This window comes from Hemitrygon akajei, chromosome 11 (genome assembly GCF_048418815.1).
Source record: "Hemitrygon akajei chromosome 11, sHemAka1.3, whole genome shotgun sequence".
Taxonomy (NCBI): Eukaryota; Metazoa; Chordata; class Chondrichthyes; order Myliobatiformes; family Dasyatidae; genus Hemitrygon; species Hemitrygon akajei.
In genome coordinates, this window is record NC_133134.1 from 68370712 (window position 1) to 68398509 (window position 27798).

General features: G+C 39.2%; 1 protein-coding gene across 4 annotated transcripts in view; it reads right to left on the reverse strand.

The window, feature by feature from the left end:
- Positions 1-27798, reverse strand: part of tom1l2b (target of myb1 like 2 membrane trafficking protein b) — a 149317-nt gene that overhangs the window by 67786 nt on the left and 53733 nt on the right. For all 4 annotated transcript variants that reach the window (XM_073061019.1, XM_073061018.1, XM_073061017.1 and 1 more), the window contains exons 4-8: positions 21537-21686; positions 20127-20261; positions 14539-14697; positions 11946-12062; positions 7255-7388 (exon numbers count right to left, since the gene is read on the reverse strand). In XM_073061019.1, coding sequence (XP_072917120.1) covers positions 7255-7388; positions 11946-12062; positions 14539-14697; positions 20127-20261; positions 21537-21686 — 695 coding nt within the window. The remainder of the gene's footprint in view (positions 1-7254; positions 7389-11945; positions 12063-14538; positions 14698-20126; positions 20262-21536; positions 21687-27798) is intronic.

Sequence of the window (27798 nt, forward strand, 5' to 3'; positions counted from 1 at the left end):
ACCCTATCTATGCTTCTCAATTTGAAAACCTCTTCCAACTCCCCCCTCAGGCATGACTCTTATGAAGAACAACACAAGTTTGTCCAGATTTTCCTTATAGTACATATCCTCTAATCCAGGCAACATCCTGATAACTCACCTCAACACTTTTTCCACAGTCTCCACATCCATCTGGTAATGGAGTGACCAGAACTGCATACTATTCTCCAAATGTGGTCTGACTAAATTTTTAGGCACCTGAGCATATATTTCTTATAGTCAATCATTGAGGAAAAACATACCAAATGCCTTCTTTATCACTTTATCCACTTACATAACCACTTTCAATGGACTCCAAAATACCTCTGGACTTCAGTGTTGTTAGGGACCGATATAAACTGTATACCTTCTCCTTTCATTGACCTTCTTAAGTGCCACACCTCACAATTGCCCCAGATTAAGTTCCATCTGCCATTTCGCTGCACATTTCTGCAACTGATCTATATCCCTGCATCCTTTAATTTTGTCTTTTATATTCTCCACAACTTCATCAATCAATCAAAATGTGCAGGTCTTGTAGCTTTAGTTTTTGGTCTTGTTTTGTCTGGTGGGATTGGAGCTCCTTTCCGGGGAACGCACTAAGATGGTAGCGCGATATTAATACGCAGCAGACTCTCTGGACTCTGGATTGGGGATTGCCAAACGTTATGTGGATTTTCTGGTGTAGTCTGTTTTGTCATGTACTTTTGTGATATCATTCTGGAGGAACATTGTCTCATTTTTTAACTGCATTGCATTTGTGGTTTCTAAATGACAATAAACTGAATCTGAATCTTAGTGTCATCTGCAAACTTCTTAATCCATCTATCTACAGTACAGTGCAAAAGTCTTGTATTTAGCTAGGATGCATAAGACTTTTGCACAGTATTATTTATTATATCTTTTTAATTTCCAAATAACACTTATTTAAATTGAATTGACTTTATTACTTACTTCCTTCATATACAGGAGCAAAAATCTTTACAATATGTCTCTGTCTAAATGAGCAATGTGGAATTTATTGTAATTTATAATAAATAGTATATACAACAGGACAGTCAATATAACAGAAATACAATTGCATCAGTGTGAATTAATCAGTCTATGTCCTGGAGTCTGTTGGTCCTGGCTTTTATGCTGCAGTACCATTTCCTGGCTAGTAGGAACTTGAACAGTTTGTAGCTGAGGTGACTCGGGTCCCCAATGATCCATCAAGCCCTTTTTACACACCCGTCTTTGTAAATGTCCTGAATAGTGGGAAGTTCACATCTACAGATGTGCTGGGCTGTCCACACCACTCTCTGCAGAGTCCTGCAGTTAAGGGTGGTACAGTTCCCATACCAGGCAGTGATGCAGACAGTCAGGATGCTCTCAATTGTGCCCCTGTAGAAAGTTCTTAGGATCGGAGGGCCCATATCAAACTTCTTCAACTGTCTGAGGTGAAAGAAGCACTGTTGTGCCCTCTTCACCACACAGCCGGTACATACAGACCACGTGAGATCCTGGGTGATGTGTATGCCAAGGAAATTAAAGCTGTTCACCCTCACAACCCCAGATCCATTAATATCAATGGGGGTTAGCCTGTTTCCATTCCTCCTGTAGTCCACAACTAGCTCTTTTGTTCTTGCGACATTGAGGGAGAGATTTTTTTTGACACCACTGTGTCAGGGTGATGACTTCTTCTCTGTGTGCTAATACAAACCTAAGTACTTCTATTTGTTTCCCAACTATCTTCCTATTTTAACCAATATAGAGTACTGTGCAAAAGTCTTAAGCACCCCCTAGCTATAAATGTGTGCCAAGCCATATGCTCAGTACTGTACATTTTCATTCAAATCACTGACATATAACAACAGCACCAATCCTTGAAGAAAACAGCCTTCCACCTCTACTCCCTGTCTTCTTTTGGGTAATCCATTACGAACTCAAACTTGCAATTTACCCTGGATGCCATGCATCTTTATCTTCTGAATCAACTTACCATGAGTGACCTTACGAAACACCTTACAAAAATCCATATGTGCAACATCCTCATCACTTTGTCATCTCATTGAAAAACTTAATCAAGTTAGTAGGACATAAAAAATTTTTTTCCCGATTATCGAAAAGCGGAAGAGTTTGTACAAGAACTTCCATCTATTCGCTAATTACACATAGAGACTTCCAAACGTAATGGATTAAAGATGAAGATAGACCCAACGAACAGAAGTGATGGACATTTATGGATATTATAGAAGAGAAAAGCAAAATTTTAGAAATACTAAATGAGAATAGTATTTTTTTTCTCTTCTTATACATATACTTTTTTGTGTTGCGGGGGGGCTGGGGAGCTTTGGATCGGTTACTGCGGGATTCACGTGTGTAATCATGGCGGTTGCCATGACCCGTACAGAAGAGGGGGGTAATGTTGTGTTTTTTTTCCACAACATTAGTAGGGGGGTATTTTGTTTTTTTCTTTATATTTTAATTTTCTTCTATCTTTTTGCCTGGATGATTGGTGGGGACACACATAGCAACACGGAGATTTTTATAAGGATTTCCCAGGATACCACGAAAGTGGAAAGATTAGGTATTATTATAGATTGGAGTAATATAATAAAAAAAAATGACTAATCTACTAAACTTTTTAAGTTTTAATGTTATTGGGCTTAATGGGCCAGTAAAAAGAAAAAGAATTTTAACATACATTAAAAAAATGAAAACAGATATAGCTTTTTTACAAGAAACTCATTTAACAGACATAGAACATCAGAAATTAAAAAGAGACTGGGTTGGCAATGTTATTGCAGCTTCATTTAATTCAAAGGCAAGAGGAGTTGCAATTTTGGTTAACAAAAATCTACCAATTAAAATACAAAACGTATTAATTGATTCGGCGGGGAGATATCTAATTATACACTGTCAAATTTTTTCAGAACTATGGACCCTTATGAACATTTATGCACCAAATGAAAATGATGTAAAATTCATACAGGAGGTCTTGTTGAATTTGGCCAACGCACATGATAAAATATTAATAGGTGGAGATTTTAATTTTTGTCTAGATCCAGTTTTAGATAGATCAACAAAGATTGTTACAAAATCAAAAGCAGTAAAATTAACCCTATCATTGATGAAAGAATTAAATCTGATTGATATATGGAGAAGAATTAATCCAAAAGAAAGAGATTATTCATTTTATTCAAATAGACATAAAACATATTCAAGGATAGATTTTTTCCTATTATCAACGAATATTCAAGATAGAGTGAAAAATGTGGAATATAAAGCAAGAATATTGTCAGATCATTCTCCTTTAATAATGACAATGATAATGATAGATAAAGAGGAATCAGTTTATAGGTGGAGATTTAATTCAATATTATTAAAACGTCAAGACTTTTGTGATTTTATGAAAAAACAGATACAGTTCTTTTTAGATATAAATTCACATTCAGTTGATGATAAATTTATAGTGTGGGAAGCAATGAAGGCATACTTGAGAGGTCAGATAATGTTATACTTCTAAAATTAAGAAGGAATATATGATAGAAATAGATCAATTGGAAAAAGAGATTACAAAATTAGAAAAAGAATCCCAAAGAAATATGACAGAAGAAAAACGAAGACAACTTATTAACAAGAAGTTACAATATAATACGCTCCAAACATGAAAGGTTTCTATCACAAATAACTCTTCCAAAATTGAATACGGAAGAGCAGAAGGGATTAGATATGCCTTTTACATTGAAAGAGGTCGAAGAAGCCCTAGGATCACTTCAAAGTAATAAATCTCCAGGAGAAGATGGTTTTCCGCCTGAATTCTATAAAAAGTTTAAAGATTTATTAATTCCTCCTCTTATGGAGTTAATACGCCAAGCGGAAAGAACGCATAAACTTCCAGAATCTTTTTCGACAGCCATTTTAATAGTATTGCCAAAACAAGATAGAGATCCTTTAAAGCCATCATCATATAGACCGATTTCTTTATTAAATACTGATTATAAAATAATAGCAAAAATCTTATCTAATAGATTATCTAAATGCTTACCAAAATTAGTACATATGGATCAAACAGGATTTATTAAAAATAGACAATCAGCAGATAATGTAACTCGCTTATTTAGTATAATTCATTTAGCACAGAAGAGGGAGGAAATGAGCGTGGCAGTTGCTTTAGATGCAGAAAAAGCATTTGATAGATTGGAGTGGGATTTTTTATTTAAGGTATTGGAAAAATACGGATTAGGAGTATCTTTTATAAAATGGATTAAAACCTTAAATACTAATCCCAAAGCTAAAGTAGTGACAAATGGTCAAATTTCAACACCATTTCAGTTAACAAGGTCAACTAGGCAAGGTTGTCCATTATCACCTGCTTTATTTGTGTTGGCGATAGAACCATTAGCTGAATTGATCAGAATGGACCCAGATATTAAGGGTTTTAGAGTTAACCACGAAGAATACAAGATTAACTTATTTGCTGATGATGTTCTGCTTTATCTAACAAACCCATTGCAATCGTTGCGTAAATTATCCTATAGATTAGAAGAATATGGGAAAGTATCAGGCTACAAAATAAATTGGGATAAAAGTGAAATTTTACCTCTTACTAAAGGAGACTATAATCAATGTTGATCAATAACCCAATTTAGATGGCCGGCAAATGGTATAAAATATTTAGGTATAAGAGTCGATAATGATATAAAGAACATATACAAATTAAATTATTTACCACTATTGAAAAAAATTCAAGAAGATCTTGATAAATGGATGGTATTACCAATAACATTAGTAGGTAGAGTAAATACCATAAAAATGAATATATTCCCTAGATTACAATACTTATTTCAATCACTACCAATACAATTACCCCAGAAGTTTTTTCAAGAGCTGAATAAATATGTGAGGAAGTTTCTTTGGAAAGGTAAGATGTAAAGAATATCGTTGGAAAAATTGACATGGAAATTTGAGCTAGGAGGGTTACAACTTCCAAATTTTAAGAATTATTATAAATCAAATCAACTTAGATTTATTGCATCTTTTTTTGAGAAAGACAAACCGGCATGGATCAGAATAGAACTAGATAAAATAGGAGAAAACATACCAGAAGACTTTATATATAAATGGGAATCTAAATGGATACGGGAAAAGAAAGAATCTCCTATATTAAAACATTTGATTGATTTATGGAATAAGATAAATGTTGACGATGAGACAAAGAAATCCTTATTAGCAAAGAGATCTTTAATTCAAAATAGATTTATTCCTTTTACAATGGATAATCAACTTTTATATAATTGGTTTCAAAAAGGGATTAGATATATAGGAGATTGTTTTGAAGGAGGTATATTAATGTCATTTGATCAATTAAAGAATAAGTATAAAGTATCAAACAACACTCTTTTTTGTTACTTTCAACTAAGGGCTTATTTAAGAGAAAAGCTACGTCAAACAATGTTACTACCGAAACCCAATGAAATAGAAACTTTAATTCAAAAAGGAAAGATTAAAAAATTTATCTCTTGTATGTATAATTTGATTCAAAAACAGGCAATTAAACAAGGAGTCCATAAGTCAAGACAAAAATGGGAAAGTGATTTGAATATCAAAATTGAAGAAAAAAACTGGTCAAGACTATGTCTTGAGAGTATGACAAATACAATAAACGTTCGATTAAGATTAGTGCAATACAATTTTTTACATCAACTATATATTACACCACAAAAAATAAACAAATTAAACCCAAATCTATCTGATCAGTGTTTCCGATGTAACCAAGAAATTGGTACTTTTTTACATTCTACTTGGTCTTGCTCTAAAATTCAACCTTTTTGGACAAATTTAAGAACTTTACTGGAACAAATTATTGGAATACAACTTCCACACAACCCAATATTACTTTTACTAGGTAATATTGAAGGGATAAAACCGATATCCAGATTGAATAAATATCAGAAAGAATTTATAAAAATTGCATTGGCAGTAGCCAAAAAAGCTATTGCAGTGACTTGGAAATCGGATACATATCTAAGTATAGATCGTTGGAAGAACGAAATTTATGGCTGTATTCCACTTGAAAAAATCACTTACAATTTAAGAGATAAATATGAAACATTTTTGAAAATTTGGTGCCCTTATTTACAAAAGACAGGATTAAATATATAGGTGCTCCGAAGATGAAATAATTGGTTACTTGGGGAAAGAAATAAATATATATACTAAAGTTATTGTGAACTCCGTGGAGCTTGTGGGGATCCTGCAATATCCAGGCATTCCTTTTTTTTTTTCTTTTTTCTGGTAGGGATGTTGGGGGGATGGGGGCTGGGTGACACTTTTTTTTTCATGCACGTTTGTTCTGTGACTATTTGAAAACAATAAAAAAAGTTTAAAAAAAAAAGTTAGTAGGACATGACTTGTCCCACATAAACCTATGCTGACTGTCCCTCATCAAGGCCATGGTTTTTGCAAATGCACATAAATCCTTCCTCTAAGAACTTTCTCCAATAGCTTCCCTACTACTGACATGAGGTTCACTGACCTGTAACTACCTAGATTATTCCAATTTTTCTTATTGAACAAAAGGGGCAATGTTTGCTATTCTCCAGTCCACCAGAACCTTGCCTGTTGCTCGTAAGTTCACAAAGATCCTTTGTCAAAGCCTCAACAATCTTCTCACTTGTTTCTTTCAATATTCTGGGATATATTGGAACATTTCTTATTTAAAGTAAAAATCAATAGTTTTGGAGCAACTCAGCAGATCAGGCAGCTCCTGTGGAGGCGGAGGGATAGATGATGTTTTAGGTCAAGAATCTGCATCGACCTATAACCAGCAGCTTGTTTATAGCTCCAAATTCCAGTTTCTGCATTTCTCTTGTTTTTATCTCGTACCTCAACTTGAGCTATCAAGGAATTTCTGATCATCTCTGATTACGTTATTTTGCATTAATAATTCCTGATCAAAGATAACCAATCAAGGGAAGTAATATTTTCCTGTTCTACAAATTTAAAATCCTAAGTCTCTACTTATCCCTCTCTGCTATAGAATGAGTAAACCCATAGCTGCTGTTCCTCTTGTAAATTAGTCTAAAATTCAGAAAGCTCAGCAATTCTAACGTCTGTAGTTACAAACCACATAATAGAATCAGTTAGTAGTGTTCAAGAACCACAATGAAGAAATGCAAATTTTGATAAAATGACATCATGCTCACCTTCTTACAAATAAGAAAATTCTTTTGTACAAAACTACTCATTCACCTTTCATATCGAAGGAAAACATTATTAAGATCATCATTGACGTGCAAAAGTTCCTTGGTGATCTCTTCATTGGTTACATTGGACAGAAGTTCAACGATTCTTTGTTGCATCGCTCGGCAGGTACGATTTAGTTCCTTGTTCAAAGAACAAAAAATATTGTTTAATATTTCATTGCTACTTGAAGTACAATAAAACATTTTTCTTCTTCAAACAGTATTTCACTAAATGAAGATCATCAATAGGTATGGGGGTAGGAGGAGAGTTTGAAAAGAGTTTTTGCTTTTCCCTTTTCAATACTACAGTAAACAGCTGTAGCCCAGATAATGACCACGTACCAAAACACCCTTTCAGGTTGTACGAACTTTATTTTTATTTCTCATGTGCATCATTTTTTGACTTTTCAGTTAACTTGTCAATTCAACAGTTGACCTGTGGTGAATTACAGTGCATCTTTGCACAATGGGGCTAGAGGTCAAGACTGCCTGGACGCAACACTGTGGGATCATGTAGAAGGCTGGATAATGATTCGAAAAGGATTAAAGTAAATTATACAGGTAAAAATCAAGGGTATGAACTTTGCGTAGTTGGCACTAATTTTAAAGTGAGTACAAGTATAAACGTTGATTTAAGCACAACATTTTAGAGGACTATTTACTTTTTATAGGGACTGTACTCAGGTTGTCACAGACTCAAAGAGATGGAAGCAGACCACTCAGCCCACCATGTCCATGCTAACAAATGGGTACTTACCCATATTAATCCCATCTTCCAGTACTTGGTCCATAATCTTCCATGCCTAGGTGAATCAAGTACTTATCTAGACACCTCTTAAATGCCCTAGTGTCTTAGCTTCCATCACTCTAACAGTGCATTCTGGGTTCTTACCACTCGCTTGGTGTAAAAGTTCTACTTCAGATCCCCTGTGAATCGCTTACCTCTTAACCTGAATCTCTACAGTATTTTGTAGTTTTATTCAGCTCTGATAAGGGAGAAACGTTATCGCATTCTAAAGTACCCATGCCTCTCATAACTTGCATCTATCAATTATACAGCAAACATGAGGAAATCTGCAGATGCTGGAAATTCAAACAACACACACAAAATGCTGCTGGAACACAGCAGGCCAGGCAGCATCTATAAGGAGAAGCACTGTCGACGTTTCGGGCCGAGACCCTTCGTCAGGACTAACTGAAAGGAGAGATACTAAGAGATTTGAAAGTAGTGGGTGGAGGGGGAAATGCGAAATGATAGGAGAAGACCGGAGGGGGTGGGATGAAGCTAAGAGCTTCATCCTCTTCAGGATCCTCTTCAGTTTGCGTATAAGGAGAAGGTGGGAGTGGAGGATGCTATCACGTATTTGCTGCACAAATCACTCTCTCACCTAGATGGGGTCAGTTGTGCTGTGAGGATTACATTCCTTGACTTCTCTAGTGCCTTTAACACCATCCAGCCCAAGATCTTAAGGCACAAACTAACGGAGATGGGAGTAGACTCTCACATGGTGGATTGGATAGTGGACTACTTGACAGATAGACCTCAGTATGTGCGGTTGGGAGACTGTAGGTCTGACACGGTGGTCAGCAGCACAGGAGCGCCGCAGGGAACCGTACTCTCTCCGGTCCTGTTCACCCTGTACACATCAGACTTCCAATATAACTCGGAGTCCTGCCATGTGCAGAAGTTCGCTGATGACACAGCCATAGTGGGGTGTATCAGGAATGGACAGGAGGAGGAGTATAGGAAACTGATACAGGACTTTGTGATATGGTGCAACTCAAACTACCTGCGTCTCAATATCACCAAGACCAAGGAGATGGTGGTGGACTTTAGGAGATCTAGGCCACATATGGAGCCAGTGATCATTAATGGAGAATGTGTGGAGCAGGTTAAGACCTACAAATATCTGGGAGTACAGTTAGACGAGAAGCTAGACTGGACTGCCAACACAGATGCCTTGTGCAGGAAGGCACAGAGTCGACTGTACTTCCTTAGAAGGTTGGCGTCATTCAATGTCTGTAGTGAGATGCTGAAGATGTTCTATAGGTCAGTTGTGGAGAGCGCCCTCTTCTTTGTGGTGGCATGTTGGGGAGGAAGCATCAAGAAGAGGGACGCCTCACGTCTTAATAAGCTGGTAAGGAAGGCGGGCTCTGTCGTGGGCAAAGTACTGGAGAGTTTAACATCGGTAGCTGAGCGAAGGGCGCTGAGTAGGCTACGGTCAATTATGGAAAACTCTGAACATCCTCTACATAGCACCATCCAGAGACAGAGAAGCAGTTTCAGCGACAGGTTACTATCGATGCAATGCTCCTCAGACAGGATGAAGAGGTCAATACTCCCCAATGCCATTAGGCTTTACAATTCAACCACCAGGACTTAAGAACTTTTTAAAAGCTATTATTAATGCTTTTTGAGATAGTGATTTAGATGCATATCATATTTTTACTATTGTATGTAATTAGTTTTGCTACAACATGTGTATGGGACATTGGAAAAAAAGTTGAATTTCCCCATGGGGATGAATAAAGTATCTATCTATCTATCTGAAAGGTGATTGGCGAAAGTGATACAGAGCTGGAGAAGGGAAAGGATCATGGGACAGGAGGCCTCGGGAGAAAGAGGGGGGGAGAAGCACCAGAGGGAGATGGAGAACAGGCAGAGTGATGGGCAGAGAGAGAAAAAAAACAACTAAATATGTCAGGGATGGGGTAAGAAGGGGAGGAGGGGCATTAATGGAAATTAGAGAAGTCAATGTTCATGCCATCAGGTTGGAGGCTACCCAGCCGGTACATAAGGTGTTGTTCCTCCAACCTGAGTTTGGATTCATTTTGACAATAGAGGAGGCCATGGATAGACATATCAGAATGGGAATGGGATGTGGAATTAAAATGTGTGGCCACTGGGAGATCCAGTGAGGGAGATCAGTGGGAAGGAATGGGGGGGATGAGTGGACAAGGGAGTCGTGTAGGGAGTGATCCCTGTGGAAAGCAGAAGAGGTGGGGAGGGAAAGATGTGCTGGGTAGTGGGATCCCGTTGGAGGTGGCGGAAGTTATGGAGAATTATACGTTGGACCTGGAGGCTGGTGGGGTGGTAGGTGAGGACAAGGGGAACCCTATCCCGAGTGGGGTGGTGGGCCGATGGGGTGAGGGCAGCTGTGCGGGAAATGGGAGAGATGCATTTGAGAGCAGAGTTGATGGTGGAAGAAGGGAAACCCCTTTGTTTAAAAAAGGAAGACATCTCCTTCGTCCTGGAATGAAAAGCCTCATCCTGAGAGCAGATGCGGCGGAGACGGAGGAATTGTGAGAAGGGGATAGCATTTTTGCAGGAGACAGGGTGGGAAGAGGAATAGTCCAGGTAGCTGTGAGAATCTGTAGGCTTATAGTAGATATCAGTAGATAAGCCATCTCCAGAGATGGAGACAGAACGATCAAGAAAGGGGAGGGAGGTGTCGGAAATGGACCAAGTAAATTTGAGGGCTGGGTGAAAGTTGGAGGCAAAGTCAATGAAGTCAACGAGCTCAGCGGGTGTGCAGGAGGCAGCGCCAATGCAGTCGTCGATGTAGCGAAGGAAAAGAGGGGGACGGATACCCGTATAGACTTGGAACATGGACTGTTCCACAAAGCCAACAAAAAGGCAGGCATAACTGGGACCCATACGGGTGCCCATGGCTACACCCTTGGTTTGGAGGAAGTGGGAGGAGCCAAAGGAGAAATTATTGAGAGTAAGAACTAATACCGCTAGACGGAGGAGAGCGGTGGTAGAGGGGAATTGGTTAGGTCTGGAATCCAAAAAGAAGCAAAGAGCTTTGAGACCATCCCGGTGGGGGATGGAGGTATATAGGGACTGGACGTCCATGATGAAAATAAGGCAGTGGGGGCCGGGGAACTTAAAATCATTGAAAAAATGATCTATCAATTATATCCCCTCTTAACCTCCTCTGTTCCAGGGAAAACAAACCTAGCCTCTCAAGCTTTTACTCATATTTAAAATGCTCCCAAACAACATCCTGGTGAATTTCATGTGCACCTTCCCTAGTATCATCACATCCTTCCTGTGGTGTGGTGACCAAAACTGCATGTAGTACTCCAGCTGAGGTCTGACCAATGTTTTATATTTTCTTTCCAATAACTCCCCTACTATTAATGTGAGGCTCACAGGGTCTGCAATTATTAGACTTTACCCCATTGCCCTTCTTGATAAATGGGAGCACATTTACCATCCTCCAGTTATCTGGCACTTCACTTTGACCAAAGATCTAAAAATGTCAGGCAGAACCAATAATCTCTTCCCTTTCCTTCCACGGCAACCCAGGATAATCTCATTTAGTTACAGAGGGAAAAATGCTGGTCCACTCAAATAACCTCAATCACATGTTCATATACGATCAGTTGCAGTGAAAAGTTGGCAGGTACTCCTGATAAGTTTCAAACAATTGAGATTATGTCTGAACTTGGAAACTTGGAAACTGAAACATTCTTAAAAGTTAGAAGTATTTGTGGTTCCCAGCCCTTTTTATGTCATGGAACTCTACATTAACCAATGGGTCAGTACACCCCAGGTTGGGAACCCATCGTTTAGCCAATTTGGCCTGGAGATGAATAAAAATGGTTGTAAACTTTAAAGAAAAAGACCATACCTGTACATTGTACCATACAGTGATGTAAATGCAACTAACAAAATTTTAGTAATCTCACCTGAAGCAACTCCAAGTCCGATTGATTTTCCTCCCCAGGGACTGTTTCAGTCAACATCTCAGACATTACTTTTGTATTTCCACGGACGACATCCAACTCACTGCGTAACCTGGCAAGCTGCCATACATAAATTCAATTTAAAACTGAAAGCAAACTCTTAGATTAGCTCAATGCAGCAAACACTGCAATGCAGAAATAGACTCACACTCAAATTGAAAACACCATGAGGAAATAGAACACAGACAGTACAGCACAGCCTCTTCAGCCCATGATGTTGTGCTGACCATTAAACCAATTTCAACATCTATCTAACCCATCCATCCCATACAGCCTCCATTTTTCTTTTATCCTTGTGCATATCTAAGGGTCTCTTCAATGTTCCTAATATATCTGCCTGTACCACCACCGCTGACGATGCATTCCATGCACTTTAAATATATGTATTTTAAGACTTAAAGATCTGTGTGAAACACCTACCTCTGGCATTCCCCATATTATGTTCCTCCAATCACCTTAAAATTATGCCCCTTTGTATTAGCTATTTTTACCCTGGGAAAAAGTCTCTGGCATTCCACTTCATCTATGCCTCTTATCATCTTGTACACCTCTACCAAGTCACCTCTCATCCTCCTCCTCTCTAAAGAGAAAAGCTCTAGCTCACTCAGCCTTTCTTCCTAATCCAGGCAGCATTCTGGTAAACCTCCTCTACACTCTCTCTGAAGGTTCCAAAGCTTCCACATTCTTCCTATGAGGTGACCAGAACCGAACACAATACTAGTGTGGTCTAACCAGAGTTTTATGGAGCTGTGGCTTTTGAACTCAGTCTTCCGACTAATAATGGCCTACACACCATACACCTTCTTAATCAACTTGAAAAACAACTCTGAGGGCTCTATGAACGTGGACCCCAAAATCCCACTGTTTCTCCATACTGCTAAGAATCCTGTCATTAACCTTGTACTGTCTTCAAGATTGACTTTCCAAACTTTTATCACTTCACACTTCTCTGGATTGGACTCCATCTTGCACTTTTCAGCCCAGCTTTGCGTTTTATCAATGTCCTATTGTAACCTACGACAACCTTCTACACTATGAACCTTTGAGTCATCTGCAAATTTACTAACCCACCCTTTCATTTCCTCACCTAAGTCATGTATAAAAATTATAAAGATTAGGGGTCCCAAAATAGATCCCTGTGGAACATCACTAGTCACAAACCTCTAGGCAGAATATGCTTCATCTACTACCACACTCTGCCTTCTGTGGGCAAGCCAATTACAAATTCACGCAGTCAAGTTTCCCTGGATTGCATGCTTCCTGACTTTCTAAATGAGCCTACCATGGGGAACCTTCTTAAACACTTTTCATACAAGCAACACATACAAAATGCTGAAGGAACTCAGCAGACCAAGGAGCATCCATGGAAAAGAGTACAGTTGATGTTTTGGGCTGAGACCCTTCAGCAGGACTGGAGAAAAAGTTGAAGTCAGTATAAGGTGGGGGAGGGGAGGAAGAAACACAAAGTGATAGATGAAACTGGGGGGGGGGGGGCTGAGTGATGTAAAGAGCTGAGAAGTTGGTGAAAGAGATACAGGGCTGGAGAAGGGGAATCTGATAGGAGAGGACAGAAGGCCATGGAAGAAAGGAAAAGGGCGAGGAGCACCAGAGAGGGAGGTGATGATCAAGGTAAGGAGATAAGGTGAGAGGGAAATGGGAATGGGGAATAGTGAAGGGGGGGTTGAATTATTGGAAGTTCAAGAAATCAATGTTCATGTTATCAGGTTGGAGGCTACATAGATAGAATATAATGTGTTGCTGCTCAGACTTGATGACATGAATATCTCAAATTTCCGGTAATCCACCCCCCACCAACCATTCCCCATTCCCATTTCTCTCCCTCACCTTATCTCTTTACCTGCCCATTATCTTCCTCTGGTGCTCCTTCCCTTTTCCTTTCTTCCATGGCCTCCTGTTGTCTCCTATCAGGTTCCCCCTTCTCCAGCCCTATATCTCTTTCACCAATCAATTTCCCAGCTCTTTATCTCACCTGCCCCCCACTCCTGGTTTCACCTATCATCTTGCGTTTCTTCCTCCCCCCTCCCACCCATCTTCTAACTCTGACTCCACATCGTTTTTTTCTTCAGTCCTGATGAAGGGTCTTTGCCTGAAAAGTCAACTGTACTCTTTTCCATAGATGCTGCCTGGCCTGCTGAGTTCCTCTAGCATTTTGTGTGTGTTGCTTGGACTTCCAGCATCTGCAGATTTTCTCTTGTTTCTGATTGGCCTTAGCACATCCACTGCTCTAGCTTCATCAATATGTTTGGTCACTTACTCACCAAAACAACCCATTCCACCACTCTATTCATATCCATTTTTTTGGCAAAGCATCTTAAGATAGACACGATAGGTTCAGAATCACATTAGTAGTTAGCCATAAAATGAACAAGAATTGATACAAAGTATTCCATTATTTATTCCTTGAAGCGCAATCACCACAGGTAAAAGGTAGGTTAAGCCCCTGTATCCAATTGGTGCCCAAGATACCATGTAAAATGATTGTTAACTATAAAAACATTTACACAGATTTTCATACCTGCTCAACATTTGCAGTGATAGGTCTAGATGAAAGGCTTTGAGGGACTGAATAGCCAGTCAGGGTGTTTGGTGTCAATAGAAAGTTTTTTGTGGAACTGGTTTTCTGCAAGGATTGAGGTACTGGTTTGTTCATTGCAGGATCAACCTCAGGAACACACTACAACAGAAAAACATTCAGTACAATATGTGACGATGCTTAGAGGTTACTAGCTTCTATTTTTGCATAAACATTTTGTAAGTTCTAACAACTGGACAGCAGTGAAAGGACCAACAAAAGGGAAAAGCATAATTGACATCCTGACAAATTATCTGCTGCAATTGCATTGATCAAGAACCACACTGATTAGATTAACCCCCTGCCTTCACAATGATGATGCCCTCCATGTTGTGGCAATACCAAGCTAAGTGAGATAGATTCAGAGCAGATCTAACTGAGACAAAGGATCAGAGCATGGAAACAGGATATTCAGACAACCACATTCACCCAGTCCATCCATATTAATTCCACCTTCCAGAACTTGGCCCCTAGCTTTCTGTGCCTAGGGGATTTAAATGCTCATCTAGAAACGTCTCAGAGACATGGTCATGGGCACTGCTTCCAGCACTCTCAAAGCAGTGCATTCTAGATAAAGTATGTTCCACTCACTAGGTGAAAAAGGTCTCCATTCCAGATCCCCTCTAGATCTCTTATCCTTCACCTTCAATCTGCCATTCCTCAGCCCCTGTCACGAACGCAACAACATCACTTTTAACCAAGACTATGCTCCACACTGTCAACAACTCCACCAGTTTTAGACACAAGGGATTCTGCAGGTATTTGAAATATTGAGCAACACACATGAAATACTAGAGGAATTCAGCAGGTCAGGTAGCATCTATGGAAAGAAATAAACAGTGGTCATTTCAGGCTGAGATTCCTGATAAAGGGTCTCGGACTGAAATGTCATTTGATTTTTTCTCTTCATAGATGCCGCCTGACCTGTGGAGTTCCTCCAGCACTTTGCTAGTGTTGCTCCACCAGTCTTAGAGTCCTCTATGAACCTTCTAATCATGCCTCTTACATCTACAACCAAATCATTCACACAAGTTACAACTAGCAAGAGTCCCAATTCTTGAGGAACACCACTGGCCACAAGATCCACACACACAAAAAAACCTCCACCATTGTTTAACAAACTTTCTCAAAAACTTCAATTAAATTGGTCAGTCAAGATTTGTCCTAGACAAAGCTATGCTAGTCATCCCTAATAAACCCTTGCTTTCCCAAATGATTATTAATCCTGACCCTCAAAATGTTTTCCAATAGTTTTTGCTCTATTGATGTTGGGCTCAAAAGCAGTCATAGGCTTTTCCCTGCTGTCCTTCTGGAAAAGATTAATCAAATCTGCTGATCTCAAGTCATATGATACCTCATTTATGGCCTGCAAAGGGTTAACTTGTAAATAGCAACACGTAATTTCACATGTATGAGGCACTGCAAAACTGTAACCTCACTTCTCTTACAATCAAACCAATGTATTGATGAGTGTAGAACACGCAGAGCAACACTAGAATGATCTAGTTCAGCTTCCTGCCAAGATCCCCATCAAATAAGCCAGTCTTCAGATGGTTAAGTTCATTCTATATAACATCAAGAAATGGCTGAACACCCTGGACACAGCAAACACAACAGAGGCAACATCATGCAACAGACACAAAATGCTGGGGAAACTCGGCAGGCCAGATAGCATCTATGGAACAGAGCAACATCATCACTGTATTGATGAAGACATACTCCAGAACTGGACATCTAGCAAGTACAATTAAAAGAGTAGCATGAGGTTTCACCAAGACTTCTTTGCAGTATTAAGCAAAAAAAACTGAGTGTCTTAACATTAAAGAAATATTTGATTAAATTTGGCTTCACATGTATAAAAATGGTTTTGGATGCACAGCAATCTTCCCAACACGTCCACACGTTCCCTCAACTCCTGTAGGTGGTATTACTTTGGCACAACCATCTTTAGTTGCTTCACCAAGAACCACACCCACCTCCATTATAAGATCAGGGATTCTTTCAAAAAGATTAAACTTGCAACCTCATTAAAAAAAAGTGTTATTGTCTGAACTTCATAACAAGGAGCAGCACGTGTAAAGCACTGACCATCTAACAGGAGAGTTAGATTCTTGATGTTCAACAGTACTACTAAACCCTGAAAATTAGGGTTGCTAATATTATGACACAAGAATAAGGGGCAGTTGTTGCAGGGTTTTTCCCCAGTTGTTTTTCTGTACCATGAAACAGATTTTCCAAGCTTACCAGATATTACCTCTATAACTAACACTATTTATAACCTTTTCTAACTGGAAAGCTGCAGGTGCCTATCTGTAGTTCTTCACTCTTCTCCTAACACAACCTAAGTCAGAGATCTTCTCACATCAATGAGCTCTCCAAAGTCTGAAAGTCAGCAGGGTCTCCTGGCTACCAGTACAGATAACAAACACAAAGTCCTGCTGAAAATTCTTGACTCAAAACGTCAACTGTACTCTTTTCCATAGATGCCACCTGGCCTGCTGAGTTTCTCCAGCATTTTGTATGTTGCTTGGATTTCCAACATCTGCAGATTTTCTCGTTTGTGACTGCAGTACAGATGTCTGATGAATGGTAGAGGTATGCCTGTGTCTTTTAAGATGCAAGCAAAATAGTAGTTTCACCATTACCCTCCTGGTTTCCAAACTTATGCAGTCTTTGCCTCAAAGTTTGGTGGCACATGAGGTCCTGACCCCTAACTTCTGGAGTGAATTAAGATAAAGTAAGCTATATTAGTAAATGATACAAGTATGATAACCAAAAATCTTAAGGTGCAGGCTTGCCTTTTAGGAAGCGCTTCATGTTAACAAGGCTTTATTAGCAATGACAAAAACAAAATGATTAAGAAGCCAGAGCGGTGGTTTGCAACCATAGACCAGTTCCATAGAAATGTTAGTCACCACAGTATGGATATTCTACATTTGAAGTAAGTGGTAAAGTCTACCTCACATTCCTAGGACCACCTTACAGCTTCTCTCTTAGCTAAACAAGAAATCTGTCTTACCATTTCAAAACATACAGGGTGGTCAAATTGTGTTGTGAATCTTGGAAAACTCCATACAATGGGAGACTAGTGGTATCACCAACCAACATCCACCTCTTGAAAGTTGAGATGGACTGTGAAAGGATTAGTGACAGTATGTTGTAGGAGGACACTTTCCAAGGAATAACTGGATCTGCCACACAAATATTACACAAATAGACACACGTCAGAAGCTTGTATACTCCTGATTCGTCAAACCTCTCCACAATTTACAAGGCACAAAATGGAGCATGCTTCCCTTGTGTAACTGAGTGCGATTCCATCAATGCTCACTCAGCACTAACCAAAACAAAGTAATCTACTTAAACCATTCATAAACCAAAATATTTAATTCCTGGGACACTGTATACCTTGGATACAGCTGCAGTTTCTTGTTATAAACTACTTTGAAAGCACATTTTCAAATCCTCACACCCCGGGCATTCAGCATATGGGGCCCACCATCTGTATATTAGTCGTCAAATCACACCATCATAACTTGCAAATATATTGCCTTACTTCTTTGGTCTAAATTTGTACAATCCGTAGCCAACACCACCAATGGAATATTTTCACCAGAAAGACTGGAACAGTTCAAGATGGCAACTAACCAACTGGTTCATCCAGTTCAATCACTTGAGCAACAATAACATAAATTTCAAAATAAAGCACCAAATTTACTAAACATATTTAACATAAATATAGTGACGTATTTGTGGAAGGTAAACACCCAGTTAAATTCCTCTCACATGAATAAAGGGTTGTCAGCTGTGGTATTCCGTTTGGCTCAATAATGAGGGATGCGGTTCATACAGGTATACTTTGCAATTTTATAGTCATTTCTGTCCAGAGAATAAATAACTTGCCTGTAATATCCAGATCAGGAAGTTATCTGTGGAAAATGAAACACTGTGAAGCTGTCATTTACAAGTACTTCATGAAATTTAGTACACCGTTGTGGTTTTTTCTACATTTGACTTTATAGTGAATGGAGGACACTGACGAGTGTTGTGGAATAGACTGTGCAAGTAGACAGGTGGTGAAGTAGATGCTGTGAACATGTTGGACTTCACCGGTCAAGACATTGATTTTGGGAGTCGTTAAGTTGCAGTTACATATAAGACACTGGTGAAACTATACTTGGAATATCATGTACAGATTTGGTCACCCTGTTTTAGGAAACACATTGTAGAGCTGGAGAGTGCTTATAGAGAGATTTTCGAGGATGCTGCTTCAACTAGAGGGCTTGTGTTATAGGTACAGTAGGCCATGCTGGATCTTTGTTCCCTGGACCACAAAGAAAATGAGGGACATGGATAAGGTGGGAGGTCATGATCTTTTCCCTAGGGTTAGGAGTCCAAATCTAGGGGACAAAGATACAAGATAACAGAGGAGAGATTTAAAAAAGACCTGAAAGTTAACTTCTTTACAAAGAGGGTAATGAGTACTGTACCTGGAATGAGATGACAGAGGAAATGGCTGAGGCAGGTACAATTGCAACATTAAAGAGGCATTTGGATAGCCTTTTAATGGAGGGGAGAGGTTTCAAGGGTTATAAAACCATAAAATATAGGAGCAGAATTAGGCCATTTGGCCCATTAAGCCTGCTCTGCCATTTTATCATAGCTGATCCAATTTTCCTCTCAGCCCCAATCTCCTGCCTTCTTCCCATACCCCTTCATGCCTTGACCAATCAAGAATCTGTAAACCTCTGCCTTAAATATACATAAAGTCTTGGCCTCCACAACTGGCCATGGCAAAAAATTCCAGATTCACCACTCTCCAGCTCATTCTTCTGAATTCAAGTGAAAACAGGCCCAGGTCCATTAAATGCTCTTCGTGTGACAAGCCATTCAATCCTGGAATAATTTTTGTGAACTTCCTTTGAACTCTCCCAGTTTCAGCACATCCTTTCTAAGATAAAGGGGCCAAACCTAGTGAATGTGGGCAACTAGGACTAGCAGAGATGCTGTGGTCAGCATAGACCAGTTGAGCCCCTTTTCCATGCAGTATTACTCCATGACTCAAGAGAAACTAAATGCAGTTTGGACAAGTGATGAAAACTTCTGTTCCAATTGCCTGAGCTTGACCCTGAGCTTCCGGATTCCTGCAATTTAATTTTACATTTCACTTTGATCTCTATTTCCTTCATGTTCTAACAAAGTTCAAAGCAAGCTTGTTTTCAATGATGATTTCAACTATTTCACATATTCAGTATTTCCACTAATTGTATTTTTCCCCATTTCATCACCTCCAACTTGGCTCATCCCTTTACCTCTCTCTTTGGGTTGTCACCTAATCACTGCTGCCTTCAATCCCAAAAAGGACCTGCCCATTCTCTGCATCACAGACCCTACTATATTTTAACATTTCCCAAAGCTGGTTGTTGATTTATATAGTTCCAGCACTTTAAGCTGCATATTTAACTTCAACAAATGATTTAATCACCTTCAGAAGTGCAAAACACAAACAAGTCAATGGAAGTCACACTTACTCTTCCTGGTGTGTGTATTGGAGACAGTGCATCTAGGTCTGCCATTGGAAACTCCATTCCTTTTCTCTTTAGCTCTTCATAAATATGAACTACACCAGTCAGATCTGGACTGCTTCTGAAAGCATCGGCCCATGCCTGGAAATAAAGGCATCAAATAATACAACAGGATCTTGGTAATATACATGGAAGGCTTATTAAAGACACTGCACATCATCATATAATGATTTTTCATAGTTTCTGCTGTTTTAAGTAGCCATGTACGAAGAGCAGGACAGGCACAGCCCTGTATCATCAGGTGCAGGCGCAGACTTCACAGTTAACGCTTTCTACATTTAAAGCCTTAGTGTTCAAAAACTAAAAGCTAGCTCAGCAGTTAGCATTGTGACCAACATCAAGTTTTAGGTATTACTCATTTCGGACAGAGCAACATGCTTACCTTACCTGTCTAATACCTACATAGAGAAATGGATTGCCTCTGCACATGCACACAATTGGGAAATCAGATGAGAAGATAATCAGTTCTGAATGCAAGATCTTTGAGAAATGACATACCCATATACTCATTAACCTTGTACCTAGCTGTTGAATTGTCACTTTGACCATTCAGAATATTCACTGCACTCTGAAAAGTCAAATTAATAAGCTCACTGAATAATGAGCCATGTTTAAACCATGCTCTATATGTGGTTGTATTTGCAAATCACAAATGATATCAGTTCTGCTGATGAGGTTTTATCCCTCCACATCAATTAGTCCCACCACCCCAAGAGCGACAGTGAAGATTACGCACAAAGTTCATTAGTCTTGATTGATAGCTCTCTGCTTGTTATCTGAAGTTGACAGCGAGAGAAAACCAAATTTATCTTCATGCTGTTTATGTTTACTGTAATTTACTGAAGCTTTAATACTAGGAGTGCCCTGTCATATGGACTAGGAAGACCTTTTTAATGTTGGGATGAAAGTGGTGCCATGCCAGCATATGAAAGGTGCTGGACTTCAGTAGTCATGTCAATCTAACAGAATATTTATTTGGCATAACATTCAAAATTCCACTGTCCATACAAAACCCACAAGAAGACTGAAGCTCAATATAACCAGAAAATGAGGCTTGCTTTTTCATTAGTTAAAAGATGCTTTCCTTCATCTTCTCCCTTATACCCGGACAATAACTAGATAACACCACTTTTTTTTTAAGAAACAGAGCTATCTCCATCCTTTGCAATGGCAGGAGTTTGCAGAGGAAATGCATATTTATTGTGCAAAAACTCTTGGGCTGTAGGCTAAATTTGACTCAATTGCTACTGTTCATGTCTCAAACACAAAACGTGACATTTTGAAACTGAAGACATCTGAAAACTTTAGAAGATATTTATAAAATTAAGCAGCAAAAGTTAAAAGAAAAACACACACCTGTATCAGTCCAAGCACTTTATCCTGTACAATAGCTGGTGGGTTATTCTTGGGTAAGACAATTTTGACCAGAATGCCATCGATGAAGTCACGATTAGCTACCAGGACATGGAAACGATGACCACAGTTCTTAACACAAGTCTCCAAAATCTAGTTATGAAAATAAGACAAATTACTTTTTTTGTTGATTTAAGATGAGGTAAAACATTTCTATTTCATTTACACTATACCATATAACAATATGACATGAAGTATTTTATACTTTGCTTCCAAAATGTTTGTGGGAGAATTGGTTAAATTAATACTAAAACACAAACAGAAAGTGTTGGAGATATTCAGCAGTTGAAGCAGCCAGGGAGAAGGACAGGGAATATGTTAACACTTCAAGCCAAATACCTTCCATCAAAACCAGAAGTATGAACATGTGTGCTAAAGTTGGCGAGAACAAAAGTAATGTCTATGATAGCATGAAAACTGGGATTATCTAGTTAACGCAAATTTTGTTGAAGGCATCTAAGAGATGGTGTGAAAGCTTATTGATCACAACTGATGTGTCAGGACCAGCATAAATGAGGAAGATTAATGAAATCAACAGAAAAATTGCTAGAACTGTGAAATATATTTCACAGAATTGGCTTAATACCGGAGGAGGTCATTCTTCCACTGTCAATACTGGTGCCACATAAGAACAATCCTGCTAGTTCACTACATTATTGTTCTATGTTGAACTATGACAATCTTGCTTTTCAGATGTTTTCAACACTGTAACTGAATTTGCCTTCAATACCACTCCAACAGCGCACTGCAAACTTGAGGTATTCTCTGTATACAATATTTTTCTTCCCGACATTTTACGTTCTTTTGCCAATCACCTCATTCTACATTCACTAGCTCTTAATTCTTCCACCCATGAGAATAACTTTCTTTGGAGAAATTGTTTTTGGAAACATTCAGTAAATTTCTTCTGCACCCTCTGAAGCTTTTACATTTTTCCTAACATGTGGCATCTAGAACTGGACAAGATACCCCAAATGTGGCTACACTATTGTTTTATAAAGGTACATTGTGCTTTTGATGCTCTTGTATTCTGTGCATCTATTTATAAAGCCCAGGAAGCTATACACTTTTAAGTGCATATCATCCCACTGACATTATGAAAAGGTGAGAGGAACGAGGCAGGGGCTGTCAGGCGATAGGTAAAATTGGAGGAGGAGGAGAATAAGAGACAGGTGAAACCAGATGGCAGAGGGGTGGAGTTGAGATACTGCTGGTGGGTGACAAATAAGGAGGAAGGGAGGGAGAAAGGGAGAGAGAGGTGGGGAGGGAAGATAGAGACGGAGGCTGGATGGTGATATGTCTAGACAAGAGACTGCAGATCCTGGAATCTGATAAGTAAGGAAAGTGATAAGTGGAACCAGATAAGGTAGGAGGATGGGCAGATGTAACTAGTTGGAGGAGGGGACGGAAAACCTTGTAGGTCAAGTGTGTGGGTGATACATAGGCAAACCAGTGAGAGAGGGCATCTTGGTTACGGATTGATGCTGTAGCCAGAAGTGTTCCTCCTCTTATGGTCGCAGCGGAAAGTGTTTAGGAGGGGTGGGTGGAGAAGGATGAGACAACCATGTAGTCACTGAAAGCAAAGATGGGTTGGCGAGGGGAGGCATAACTGGTGGTGGGATCGTATCACAGTTGGCAGTAATGGTGAAGACTGATGCACTGAATGCAGAAGCTAAAACCGGGGGAACTCTTAACTCTGTCTACGAGGGCTGAGGGGAAATATCTGAGAGCAAAAGTCTAGGAAAACTAGTGAAGACTCCATCAGCCGCGGTAGAGGGAAAGTCACATTTCCTGAAAAAGGACACTTCAGATTACCTAGAACAGAATACTAATCTTGAGAAAAGATGCAGTTGAAACAAATAAACTGAGAAAAGTGATGTCATCATTTATGAAATTGGGTGGGAAGGCGTGTAGTTGAAGTACTGTAGCTGTAGAAGTGATTTTGTAATAAATGTCAATACACAGTTTGTCTTATGAGATGGAGACATAGAAATTCAGAAATGGGAGAGTGGTGTTGAAAATAGTCCAAGTGAATTTCAGAGTGGGGTGGAAGTTAGTTGCAAAGATAAGATTGACAAGTTCCACATAAGTTCAGGAAACAACACCAATGCAATTATTGATGTAACAGAGTAACAGAAAGAGTTGCAGAGTTAGGTTTGGAACAAGGACTGTTCCAATGAAAAGACTGGCATGATTATGTACCATATTAGTGTCCGTTTTGACTATAGATTTGTGAAGGAATTGGATCTAAACCAGATGAGGCAATTTAGAATACATTTGCTTTCTCTTCTTTAAAAATCTGTCAAATCTGCAAAAATCACACGTCTTTTGCTGTTTCCTGCTGACCGACAGGTTGTTAGAGGGATACAGATGCTGATTATCAAATAGTTTACCACAGAAAACCCTAAGGAACTTAAAAGGATTATGTAGGTTGGTGAATTGTGGAAACCCTTCTTTGATGTCAATCCAGAGGTGGAAATCAGTAAAGACAAACACTGATCTTGCTCTTAAACCACAAGGATATTCAGAAAGCAAGAAACATGTGCCCATTTATCAATCCTTGTTCCTGGCCTCTGCATCCTTCAACGTCATCTTTAGATCCGGCCTGTTCCACTGGAGCAGGGCAAAATTTTGTTTCTACCAAGAGGAATACAGAGCAAGCTAAGTGATAAGCTAAAGTAAAGGAGATGAATCAGTAGATTCTAAGCTGCCTGATATAGTAATGATCTCCAATTTCTTGGGATGCTAATCCACTTAATCTCAATCTCAAAGATGTAGGCATCACAGACTTTAAAATTTCATTTTCTTTCTCAGAGATTTTTGGATAACAGTTGGGAGAGTCTGAACCAACTGTTGATTCTAGGCAGGTTGTCAAATTCGGCTTGTTCCTCTAAGCCAAATAAAAGTTGAGGAAGCAACTACTGTCAGAGATGTTACATGTGGTTTTTATCAGCCCATAACTATTGGAAGTATGTAGCAGTATGTCTCTAGCTAACATCACCTTTGTCTACGGTATAAGCAGAAGGGGTGGGGAAGGGGGAGAGATGAATTGAGAAATTGGCAACCCTATTACATGTGTTTTTCAAGTTCTGCATAAAGTTCTCCGGGAGTCTTGAACTGCTCAGAATACAAATTGTCCAAATGGAAATCACTTACCCAATTATCTTTGATAAGGTGGCCTTTGACATAATATCACATCATGGTATAGGCTCCAAATTGATGATTGATGAGAGAATATGTAATTAGTTATGAGTGATCCACAGTACATGTCAATTTTTGAGGGGAAAAATCTTTTCCAATCCAGTCCGGTATTCTCTACTTTGTTTTGTTAGTGTGCTGTATTGAGCCATTAGCTGAGTCCATCAGGAAGAACGTGGACATTGGAGGTGGTAATGATTGCAGGTACTCAGACTAAAGCATCTTTGTACTTTGGATGACAGCACTGTCTTCTGCTCAGGTTCTGGTTGCATATTGGTGACCAGTTTAAACAGGTTAAATGGGCTAAAGTCAATCAAAACAAGACAATATTCATTTGTGTTTTTGTAATTGCCATGAAATTTCTCTATCATTATGGAAATTGTCTATATTTGCTATTTCAATTCATAATTCAAGTCAATTAAAATGTTGCCCACAATGTAAGCTAAAAAGTTTTCTATCTTGTCCATGCCTTGGCAGGGTGGATGCTGCATGGCAGGACAGGTTTTAGAAAGGCTATAAAATCATCATACACACACTGTTCTATGCATCGTGTATACATGTATATTAGCTTGTGATCACGCTGATGCTCAGAGCATATTGTGTGTACTCATTATAATAAAGTAATTGTATTTTCAGGAGTATTTGGGATAGCAAAACGTTTTGCCAGTGTTGCAACAGCTGCAATACACATATTTGTGATGAGTATATGCTTAAATCTCAAAGATGGAGCATTGCTATGAGCCTATGAGCTCTACCTTGGGTGTAAAATTGATGACCAAGACAAAGCCTAGACTCCTCACAGTTGCTGCACAATATGCACTGTCAATCTTAGAGCTTGGCTCAGAGATACTCAGAAGTCAATGCCATTCACTGTCCTGATGATATGGTGAGAGCAAAAGGATCATGTGACAAACTACTACTTCTATCTGACCAGTGTGTCTGGTTTTTCTGCTAAAAACAAGAAATATATTGAATACCCCAATCTCCCTTCAGCCATGAAACCTGTGCACATGATGATAATCTTCTAGTACCAAAGCCACCAAAGACATGGAGTCTAGAGAAGGCAGGCAAAGATGCCATGATGCACAAGCCAGGAATAGAAAACCATACTGATACTGACATTGAACCCTTTATATCAAGTGAGCTTCATCTAATAACTCTGTCTGAGTTAAATAACCTTGGTCAGAGACATGGGTTTGTCAAAGGCAGAAGTAGAATTACTGGATTCAAGTCTGCAAGGATGGAATCTGCTGTCACCAAGCACAAAAATTTCCATGAAGGATTTCGATATTTGAGACAGATGCTTCCCAGAATAACTGATGCCAAGATTCAGCAAGGCATTTTTGTTGGTCCACATATCAGTCAGGTCATCAATGACAAGTTTTGGTGACATGATACACAGAGTTCTAAGAAAGTAGAGACACTTAAATGCTTGCCCTAGGGCAGATCCTCTGATATGCTGCCATCAAGAACTTAAAATTCTCCACCTCCGTTCTGCTAATGAGGACTGGCTCTTGGATAGCCAGCTTTTTTCTCCTGTAATCGATAATCAGCACCTTGGTTTTGCAGATATTGAGTGAAAAATTGTTGTTGTGGCACCACATACAGTATCCAGGTTTTCAATCTCACTGCTATTTGTTCATTAATAATACCTTTGATTCAGTCAACAACTGTGATATCATCTGCAAACTTAACTACAACACTGGAGCTATACTTAGCTACACAATCATAAGTATAAAGCGAGTAGAACAGAGGACTGAGCACACAGACCCATGGTGCACCTATGTTCTTGGTGAGTATGACGGCAATACTGTTGCCAATCTTCCAATGAGGAAATAGAGGATACAGTTACCGAGCACTAGGCCATAAAGATTCATGATTAGTTTCAAGGGATGATAGCATTGAATGCTGAGCTGTAGTCAATGAAGCTCAATGCAATGAACCAGAATTGATTAGACAGCTTAAGGAAAAAGAACCCTTAGGGCAAAATGCTCATAATATGATCAAATTCACGCTGAAATTTGAATAGAAGCTGAAGTCAGATATATCAATATTACATTTAAGTAAAAGGGATTAGAGAGGCATGAGAGAAGAGCTGCCAAAATTGAATGGAAAAGAACACTGACAGGGATGACGGCAGAGCAGCAATGGCTGGAATTTCTGGAAGCAATCTGGTAGACACAGGATATACACATCCCAAAGAGGGAGAAGTATTCTAAAGGAAAGTTGACACAACCATGGCTAACAAGAGAAGTCAAAGCCAACATAAAAGCCAAAGTGAGAACATATAATAGAGCAAAAATTAGTGAGAAGATTGGGAAGCTTTTAAAAACCAACAGAAAGCAACTAAAATAAGTCATTAAGAAAGGAAAGATAGAACATGAAAGTAAGCTAGCTAATACAGGTTTCCCCCACTATTCGAAGGTACAGCGTTCCTATGAAATGGTTCGTAAGCCGGAATGTTGTAAATTGAAGAAGCAATTACCATTTATTTATATGGGAAACTTCTGTGAGTGTTCGCAGACCCAAAAAATAACCTACCAATCATGCCAAATAACACATAAAACCTAAAATAACAGTAACATATAGTAAAAGCAGAAATGATCTGATAAATACACAGCCTATATAATGTAGGAATACTTTTCTACATTTATTGCAGCACTGTCCACCGCAGTGAAAATCTCACGCAAGCGCTTTCGGCAGCACTCGCGGCAAAAACACTCGGCGCAAGCTGTTCCCGGCAGAAGCACTCTTTCCAGTAACCTTTAAGCTATGAAGCTACCAAATAACACATAAAAATACACAGCCTATATAAAGTAGAAATAATGTACGCCCAGTGTAGTTTCACTTACTGGAATCAGGAAAACAGTGAGGACACTGATGATAGTGTGTTAGGCTGAGTCGTCGAGTGGTGGGAGGTAGAGGAGACTGGGGTGTCAGCTCATCATCATCTATTTCCATCAGGGCAGGCAGGTCACCTTCTTCTATGTCTGCCTGCCTCATGTCG